Source organism: Poecilia formosa, unplaced genomic scaffold, assembly GCF_000485575.1.
Source record: "Poecilia formosa unplaced genomic scaffold, Poecilia_formosa-5.1.2 Scaffold60, whole genome shotgun sequence".
NCBI lineage: Eukaryota > Metazoa > Chordata > Actinopteri > Cyprinodontiformes > Poeciliidae > Poecilia > Poecilia formosa.
In genome coordinates, this window is record NW_006799999.1 from 1,568,029 (window position 1) to 1,578,432 (window position 10,404).

The 10,404-nt window shown below is 38.8% G+C and overlaps 1 protein-coding gene across 2 annotated transcripts in view; it reads left to right on the top strand.

The window, feature by feature from the left end:
- The window catches only part of rasa3 (RAS p21 protein activator 3), a 42,550-nt gene that overhangs the window by 16,333 nt on the left and 15,813 nt on the right, over nt 1-10,404 (top strand). For both annotated transcript variants that reach the window (XM_016672407.1, XM_007553955.2), the window contains exons 4-5: nt 2,059-2,153; nt 6,465-6,541. In XM_016672407.1, coding sequence (XP_016527893.1) covers nt 2,059-2,153; nt 6,465-6,541 — 172 coding nt within the window. The remainder of the gene's footprint in view (nt 1-2,058; nt 2,154-6,464; nt 6,542-10,404) is intronic.

The window sequence follows — 10,404 nt, forward strand, 5'->3', positions numbered from 1 at the left end:
AAACACAATTTAATCCCCTTCTTATTTAATTAATTCTTATTTTAGAATATTTTATAGTCTGAGTTTTACTCACTCATCAGATGCGATCATCCCTCGGCCCTGAGAATAATCGCCGCCAATAATTACACCCTGTCTGACTGAGCCATGCTTCTCTTCCTGAGATCTGATTGGCTGCCAACAGGTGTTTGCATCCTGACGAGATCTAATTGGACGCCAGTCTCTGTCCTCAGCATGCTGAGTCAAAGATGTTTCACTGCTGGAATGGGGCTAAAAATAAAAGACGTCTGGAGGTTTACAGTCTTGTCGCTCAGGGGTTCCTGCAGTCGCTCACGTTTCTCTTTGTTCAGGATCCAGCTGATGTCAGTACACCAGAGGCAGTGCGCCCTCAGCAGCTCCTGCCAGTGCTAACAAGCTCAAACTTTAAACATCTCGAGTCTCACAGTACCTCTCAGCAACATGCAGCAAATCTGAGTCAGCAAGATGGCTGCAAGCCCCGTTGTGAGCTTTGGTTTGTCTCCAGCAAGCCATCTGCAGACATGACATGGTGGAGTTCGCAAAATAAAAATCAAAAGTCTTTTGAGTAAGCGGGAAGAAAATGACAAGATTACAACCAAGATGATATTTAACTTTTAGAGAGGTTAAGAGTTTTGCTACGTTTTTGTCTGGTACAGTTTTATGATGCAGAAAAAAAGCAGAACCAGGGAGATGGCATTAGCTGTTAGATTGACATTGAAATTTGTTTCAATTTCAATGTCAATGTCGATTTTCTTGATGTAGCACGAGTTTAAAATTGCACCAAAGTGCTGCAATAAAAACGATAACGCAATGGAATAAGTTGATGAAAAGAGAAAGAGAAAAAAAAATAATATTACAAAAAAAATAAGAGTGATAATAAGTAAATAAAATAAAAATATAACATCACAGCTGAAAAGTTCAGTATCAGGCCCCAATTAAATGCCAACAAATGAAAATAGGTTTCAAGAAGCGATTTAAAATGATCTAAAAGTGTTTTGCTAAAGTTTTGTGACTTTTACCACATCATCTCCCACACTCACTGTTACTTTGTTTTTGTTGTAATGTCCTGGGTAAAACAAACATCTAAGAAGTATTATTTTATACTAAAAAAAATTTGGGGAAAAAAGGCTATATTTAATCTGAGCTCTTATTCAACAGGTAAACAGTTTGGTGTAAAGATGAAGTACATTCTTTATGAAATCATTGATGTTACACATTTCCCCCTAAAAATTAATGTTGTTTATTTTTATGGTTGGTTAGTGTGTCTCAGAATTTATAACTCGTAGTTTCCTTTGGGTATATTTATGGTGTGCCACTTTAAAAAATGGGGGGGAAAACACATGAGAACATAAATACAATTCAATGAAGGCAGATTTGTCTTGAAGTTTAGAAAACAGCAAGAAGGAAATCCAGTTAACCACTCAGCTTTACAACTGAGACTGGAATACAAAAAGCCTAAGAAATGGCCAAAAATGATAATACCTCCACAAACAGCTGCAGCTAAATTTTCAGTGTTTATCTCTCCTTCTGCAACAATAGAGGAATAATAATTTACCAGTCGATTTTTCTGTGTGGCCTATGACCTTTCATTGCTCTCTTATCTTAATAATCCCTGTGTGTTTGCGATGAGTGGAAGTTTCTCTGTGGTTTCGGGTGTGTCGGTGTGACTCTAGGAATCTAAGTGGGTTTGATCACTTACCACAAACTGACATATCTTCACAACTCCGCCCCGATGGTGTGAATGATTGCAGGTGGCACGGTTTACTTTCTGGGGTTATCTCCAGGCCACCACAGCGCATGTTGTGTGTACTTTTTCTCCAGGTGCCTGTTTGGGTTACGCAGAGATGGATGGATGGATGGATGGATGTGTGAGGATTTACAGAGCGTGAGCAGACATGTGAGCGCTGTGCGTGGGCCTTAGTCGAGCTTTTGCTGTAGATTAAATCTGAACACGTAGGCTTTTTTGGAAAGCATAAAGTGAGTTGCGTTTGGAGCTCATTTGTCTTTGTTTGCTGACGTGTGTGTGTGTGTGTGTGTGTGTAGGCAAAGTTGCCGTGAAGAAAGAGGACCTGCAGAAATACCATGGGAAAGACACCTGGTTCCAGCTGCAGCCTGTCAGCGCTGACTCAGAAGTGCAGGTCAGTACAGAGAGAAAACAGAATCAAGCTTTCCAAACACCAAGCGGTTTTTCCTCTTTGTTTTTTCTATCACAAAGACTCACTCGTTGTTTGTTTTTATACTCGGACGGAAAAGTATGACATGAATATGTAAAATATATTCACTGCTAAACTTTTTGACCAGCTTTTTTCAGTGAGCATCAAGTGCATGATCTCTACGTTCATGTGTAAAATCTCTGAGTCTGTAATTTACTTTTATTTTACTTCTGAGTCGCCAGGCTTTTCTGCACTTATGTGCTGTTGATCACAATATATGGAAGTGTTTTATGTATTTTTTTTTTGTCCTTTACCTGACAATTTTCTACATTTCTGTCACATTTTGCCATGTAACTATGGCCAAAAAAAAAAAAGTAATTCCGGCTTAAAAACACATCCAAAGACAGCTGCCAAATAAAGGCCATTGTAGCGGACAAAACATCATAAAAAAGTACAAATAACACACATCCAAAGAAAGGAATAAACTAGTGTTGAGTCATGTTGGCTGACGGTATGGAATCAATAAAATGAAATCAATAAAATATTCTAAAAATAAAAGTATTTTGGCATCAACAAGGGGAAAACTCAACACCAGAGGGTCAACAGAAAAATGACGCTTCTCTTACATCCTGTTTCGGTTCTTCAGCTATTTCCTACTTCTCAAAAATGAATGACGTGTAAATAAGTTTAAGAACATCTATTTTTTTTTGTTTTGTTTTTAGGTCAGAATTGCCTTTTGTCTCATCACAGTCAGCTACAAAGATTAGACTGAAAGCTCAGGATACAGCAGCAGCCAACCAAAACTGAACTGGCACATCCTCCCATTTCATGATCTCTAGATGCCGGGTTCCAGTGAAAGTCACAGTTGATCTAAACTGCATTACTATCATACAACGCTTCGGGCCTGCTTATATGACAGATTTGTATTTCTGCTGCATTTGATCTTTTAATTATGCTTCCAGTTCCTCTGTTAAATGTAACATATAATAGGCCCCTGGGGTTGTCACTCCTTAACTCTGGAGAAATCTCTGGTTTCTTTCAAATAGCTGTAAAAGAGCAACTTATTCAACTGAACTTCTTTGTGAATATTACATCATGTTCTTAACCAGGCCATGTGCTTGTAGTGTATTTATGAAGCTGTATTTATGAAGCCTCGGATCAGGACATTTAAAAGGCTGCGTCACCGATATCAGAAACTCACTTTAACATGAGCTTGAACATCATTCGCTAGCTAAAAAAAACAAAACAAAAAGAAGCTAAAATATTCCACACAACAAACAATTTCTTCTGAATTTCCCATATCAAAGCAGGAATCACCCAGTGCCTCGCATGCATACAGGATATGCACGTGTGTATTTGTACGATGCTGTGTCTGTGTGTTAATGTTGGGCGTCGGGACAGAACCCAAACAAACACAGCCTGTGTGCACCTGAAACATTCAAATGTGCAGGGTCAAAGTCACATGGATCTCTCTGTGTTTTCTGTGGAAATAATAATAATAATAAAAAAAAAAAAACATCCACTGACCTTTGTCACTTTCTGTTCGTGAGCAGAAGAGGAAAAATATGCAAAACCTTCTAGATCATCTTGAAAGAGGCCAAGTTTATTTCCTTTTCTGTTCAGAATGATCTGATTACAAACAAATTAGTTGTAATCAGAGGACTTGTTAGAGTGCAACATTCAAACCAGTTTTGAAATGCATATTTATCCAATGGCAGCCTTTGCTGTCATGTCGAACAAAACGACATCGTAAAGCCTCAAACATTTCAGAAGCTGTTGGTAAGGCAACGTCAGTAGGAGGAACTCTCAGTATTTTTGCATCTTCCTCCAGCCGTATCCTGCTATTCTTCCTTTGCAAAATAAAAACTAAAACTCCTACTTTTTCATTCAAATATGTGATTGTGAATTGTAGTTGCTTGCAGTAAGAATGAAATAGAATGAAAACATAACCCTCCTTTTTGGTCCCACAGCTGGCAAAGTGCAATGTCGTTGAAAAATTGATGTCTAAATACAAGCAACCAACCCACCACACCCTCCCTTCTCCCTGCCCCCCTACACACACACACACACACACACACACACACACACACACACACACACACACGCACACACGCTGTAATAACACTCAGTAGAAATGACTAACAGACTATCAGATGGCATGAACTTTGAAATAAACAAACATAAATACAAAATCCCGATATGTTAAGTGTTAAATATACAAACCTGAAATTTAAGAACAGGCAAGATTTTCAAACTCAACAACATTGTGTGACATGTACAGAAAACGAGTACAAATCAAGTAATGCACTTAAGTATGAGGTGACATTGTACTTTTGCAGTGTGTTGTGGTCCTTTGGGAGCTGTGCTGGTTGTAAGTCCGACCATTGAAAGGACAAACAAAAGACTTTCAGCAAAAATGAAAGGACATTTTTTTCCTGATTAAATATTTTTCCAAACATTAAACCGGCTACATTTGAACCATTCCCATTGCTAGCTTTTTTTCTTTTTTTTTCTTTTTGGAGAATTAAGGTTTAATTTGCAGATAAATCGTCTGGGGTTAAACTATCTTGGTCTCAAGACCTAAAATCAAACCATGACTTGGTTTTAAACGTTTGAAAAACAAAACAAAACAAAAAACTATTGAGACGACATATGTGCTTGCAGCTTCCGAAAAGAAAAAAAAAAAATCTTCCAGTTATTAAGTGCTGAGTGCCTTTTCGCCACTTTCATTCATTGCGCTTTGTTTGCTGCGTGAGCAACATTTTCTGCCGTTCACTATTCAGCACTGTCAGTCACCCACACTCGCAGACACAGAGTGAACAGTGAGCAGTAACATCTGCAGACAGATGGGTGTGTGTAGCCCCGGAGCAGCGATCTGAAACAGAGACACATTCATCCGCGGAGCTGGGGAAGAGGAAGGATGCGTGAGAGAGACACATCTCTGAGAGAAAAGCGAAGGAGATGGATCAAATGAAGTAGGAAGATAGAGTGTCTCTCTTCTCTGCTCAATAGAGGACGCATTGTTTGGCCTGTGCATGCATACATGTGTGCGAGCGTGCGCATGTGTGTGTGTGTGTACCCGTCGTTTGAATGTCCCAGAAGCAGCAACGCCTGTGAGTTTGCATACTGATGCTGTTAATTAATGGAGCTTTTCTAGACAGCTGCAGCACTACACTGTCATTATGTTATTAATCCAATCAATTCAGAAGGAAAATATCTCCAGCATGACGACCAGCCACAGTTATTCTGCTTCACTGTCAGGGGTGGGGGGGATTACCGCTTGTTTACAGCTGAGTAGCTTTGATTAATAAAGAACCAAACAGAAACACACAAATCTTGAAAGAAGAAATATTGTCTGTCGGCGTGTTAGATGATTTCTTCATCAGCACGATAGTGCGCTTCGCCATGTTTTATGACCGGCTCAAAACTGTTTAATCGAACGTCTCACAGTACGAAAACAAGTCTGTAGATTAGAAAATGCCGTACGTTGTTATTAGATTCAATAAAAATATGTACAAATGATGTGCCACGATTGTCGGCAGGCTTTGTAGGGGTGTGTAGAAAGAATAAAAATGAACTGAAATCGGGAAATTTTCAGATTGAGAAATTTTAGATGTGCATCTCATTTAATTGTGAATTTATCCTGTAATTCAGCAAAATAAAATGTTGGAGAGTAGCACCGAAGAGTGGCACCTCTAACTAAAAACCATGATACCCCATCTGCTACACGCTCAGGTTATTTGGGAAATATGCCATTAAAAAGCCATTTCTGTCCTACCACCACAAAAGTAAACATGTGGCATTTGATAAATGCTGCTTGAACTTTAACGTGACATAAGTGCTTTGGTAAAATGAGCCTAATTTTGACCTTTTTGATAATAAATACTACAGGTAGATGGACTGTGTAAAACATCAGGACAATTTATATAAAAATCTTATTTTCTCTACAAAAAAAACAGAAAATGGATCATCAACAGGGTAATGATCCAATCCAGCATGGCCGCCTGTCAGAACTAAATCCCTTTAGGGTGAACTGAAGAGAAGAGGATCCTGGACTCAGGATGACCGAGAGAGAGGAAAGGTCAACAGTGCCTTTCTTTGTTTGCTTCCAGGCCCAGTCTTTTGAACTGTTAAAGTTCTGATAGTAAAGGTGACAATATAAGAGGAGTACAGGAGACCAAAAGGTCCAAAAAAGGGGTTGAGGATGTTATCCGCATATTCAGAGTCTATTTCCGCCTCACGTGACTTATAGCATGAAGTAAATTAGACGTTGGATTATGTTTGTGTGTCTTACAGGGAAAAGTTCACCTTGAGCTGCGCCTGAGTGAAGTTATCACCGACAGTGGAGTGGTCAACCATAAACTGGCCACACGGTGAGTCTCTGTTTTATTGCTTAGCAATCGTTTAAAATACCATTTTGTTAATTTATAAAACTTGTCACATTTTTTTTGATAGTCCAGTACAGTCACATTGGACCTACAGTTCTCTGCATTGCAAAACCATTTTATCATTACATTTTGTTTTTTCCCCCTTTCTTACGACTGTTATTGCTCATAATGGAAATTTGAGGGCAACAATGCACTGACTAGCTCATTAAAACATCTTATCTTACAACCACACAGAATAAGCAAGATGGGGATGATGACGTTGGCAGATTGGAACAAAGCTCCAAAGGTTTAACTTAAAATTTCCCAAATCAAAAGTCGTAATATGAGAAACCTTGTTTTAGGGTGCTGTGGTGGCGCAGGGGCAAAGCACAACCCACATATAGAGACCTTAGTCCTCGTGCCAATAGTCGCAGGTTCGATTCCCAGCCTGGTGACATTTGCCGCATGTCTTCCCCCTCTCTCATTACCCTATTTCCTGTCAAGCTACTTTCAACTAAAAGCCACCAGAGCCAAAAAAAAGATTTTTTTGACTGTGTTGTTCCTTCTTTTACCACATTTCACAATTACTGACCTGCAGTACTGGAACTTTTCTGCATATGTCAGGGAAATACTTCTCCTCTTTATCATCACTGGTTCGTTGTCACATTCTGATCCCTGTTGCTTACTGGCAGCCAGTAAGCAACAGGGATGTGTAGTGTACCAAACAAGAATAGTCTCTTTTAAAAACAAGCATAAAATATTCTGTCAGTTGCTAAGAGCTGAGTGCAGAGCATCGAGTGGTCTTCCAGCTCCTCGTGTTACTGTAGGGTTCCCAGCAGTGATTTATGCTTGCTGTGCTGCAGTCATACTTTGAAACAGCAAGGTTTGCAATATTTGGCATTGTGGTGGTTTTGCTGCAGAATGCTTTACTTTGCTTTTGCACTGCTTGGCCTTATGACTGGAAATGAGTTGTTTTCTGATTTTAATTATAATTTTTCTACGTTTTTTTTTTTTCTCAAAAATGCGTTGGTTGCACTCTGTGTGCGTAAGGTGCGATTGTTTTTTTTTTGGTACATTTCAGAGGAACCGGCGTGAATGGGATGAATGACACAGCCGTCGATGGGTTGTTGTGTGTTAGCGTGTGCTTCCGCAACGAGCAGTAAAGAGGTTTGATGATGAGCCAGTTGGCTCTGCTCCCAGATCACATATTGGTAAGGAGCTTAGAGCGAAGAGCAGCAGGTCATCTCGTCAGATTTCTCTAGAAAGACACGTGAGAGCGAGGTGAAAGAGCTGCTGCCTGCATTCAGCCCCACAAACCAAAGAAATCATTCACACATGTAGGCTCATTCAGAAGATGAGAAAACGGAACTGAATTAGCCACAGACGTGATGTCTTCATCATTTGATCGTCACATTTGCATATTTAGATTAGTTTTCTCTTAATAAAAATAATACCTTGACTCTTCGAAGCCACATCAAGGGATTATTTTGGAATATGCAAATTACCAACGCTTAGAATATCTCCAACGTCTGCCAACTTTGACTATTTGTTTGTTTGTTGTGATTATGATTTTGTCTTGGTGCTTCAAGAAACTTTGTTCATAGAACAGAAAGCTTTAGAAATGGTTGGATGTGGTGATTAATTCAAGACTCGTTGTATGACAGAGGGTTAAAAAGAGCAACATTAATGTTTACGAGGTTTTACAACTGGACTTTTCATTGTCTTAATAAATAGAAAGGGCCAAACAGAGACTATTAAAGTGAAAATAATTATAAAGTATTCATGCCCTTTTTATAAACTTTATGAGCAAATAAATCTTTGAAGTCTGAACTTTTGAAACTGAACATTTTGACCACTTATCCAATTCCAAATGGGAATTGGACAAACAACTAACCTCCAACACAGTGTTAATGAGAGGAACATTTTCTCAACATGGCTGCCTTTCTCAACACATTAGACAAATAGTAATATTTCAATTGATATCACTATTCCCTTTCAAAATGTGTCCATAATTTTAAAATATACTAACATTTTTTGAACAAGGTAAAAGTTGTTGGTTGCTTTGGGTTTGGGGTGTTTGTTAGCACAAACGCATGCAAATCAAGCATTAACTGATTTGAGAAACCACAGCAGCAGCAGCAGTGGTTGTTTCTCACTTTAAAATAAGAGCTATGTGTTAAGCTTTGATATACCACAGTGTTAGAGCTGTACAACAAATGAAATTGAAGTAATCATTGCAATATCAGTGTGCAATGTTCTAATCACTACAGACTGCTTTGGTAACATTAGCATATTGCATGTTCATCCAGTTGGACGGACTTACTCAGTAAGATCAGTCAGAGGGACGGGAGCCTTATGATAAAAGACATAAAGAGCTGCCGAGAAAAATTTGGGAAAATTTAGGTTTATATATTGCAGTTTTCAGCAGTAGCATCTCAGTTGCAGGTTTTCCGAATTGTGAAGCCATCAAAACATACAATTTAGTCAATACTATGTCAAACATTGAATTCCACTTATGAAAGATGATCATATCTAGTTGTAGAATACATTTTTGACTTTTTATCTCATATGTTTGATTTTCAGGCAGTATGGAAACTTACAAAAAACTTCACTTTTCTTATCTGGGGAGTAAAGAGCAGAAAAACATACCTGGAGAGTCATTGTTAATGATACATCATGAAACAGTGAGTTTGAAAAGGGGTAAAAAAAAATTTCAGCAATTACATTTTCCCCTGGTATTATTTTCATCTTGGTGCTTTCAATGTTTCAGGCTCTGACAAATTTCAATCAACACTAGTCCCAAAAAAAACCACACACTGAATTTTGCAGCACAACAGTCATGCCACAGTCACAGAGAAGACCTCTTGTCGGTGCCATCAGTGTCTGTCAAAAAAAATGACTGAAAAGCCAAATTTTGATTTCTTTCAGACTAACAACTTTAACATTTGGATCAGATAAAGAACATCCCGTTTGTCTTTAGAAGCAGTTTCAATAATTTGCCAACTCTGCGTGAACATCTCTTGCTTCTATTTTTGCATTTTGAAGTTGAACTTCCAAGTGGTGGAGAAAGATTTGGATTTTCCAGTACATAAAATGTTTCTCAGTCGACGTGTCTTGTCTTTCTCTTTTCTTGACAAGTTACAGTTTGTTGCTGATTGTTCTGGTTGCCTCGTCATAGTTTGGATCTTAGTGTCTTGTGAGTTTCGTTTACTGTAGATTGCTTTAGATTTCATTTTCGTTTTCCAACCCTCAACCACAAATGTCACTGACTCAACTAAGTTCCCCTTCCTCCTGAGGTTTTTGCTTCAGTCTTCCGCCCTGTCGCCCCCACCGAAAAAAAAAACAAAAAAAAACTTTCTCCAGCATTTATGTCTTGTGTTTCATTGCTAAATAAAAAAAAAAGAAGTGATAAATGAAAACAAAGAAAGATCTTTGTGCTGGAGGTTGCTGCTCTCATCAATGTGACATGGCAACACTGACCCATAATCAAGTGTACTTTATAATTGCAGGTTTGTTGAAGGTAGCGGGGAAGCTTGTGAAGTAATTCTTCACCTCTTTTCTATTTTTTTTATCTTTGAGTAATTGCCTCTGACAGGAACCGTGGGTGCAGAAGCACATTAGCCTAGAATGAGTAATGTTGACTATAACAAACAAGTCTGCTTGGCTGTCTGGTCTGTCAGAGCTCACGGCCGTGATGACAGAAAGAGGAGGCTGGATGTATTGTAGGCCAAGCAGGGGTTATATAAACCAGCTTACTGGACAGGAAGTGCTCCAGCATTAGCCAAGCTTAACCAGGCACACACCTTCCTCCTTATTACAGACGTGTGTGTGTGTGTGTGTGTGTGTGTGTGTGTGTGTGTGTGTGTGTG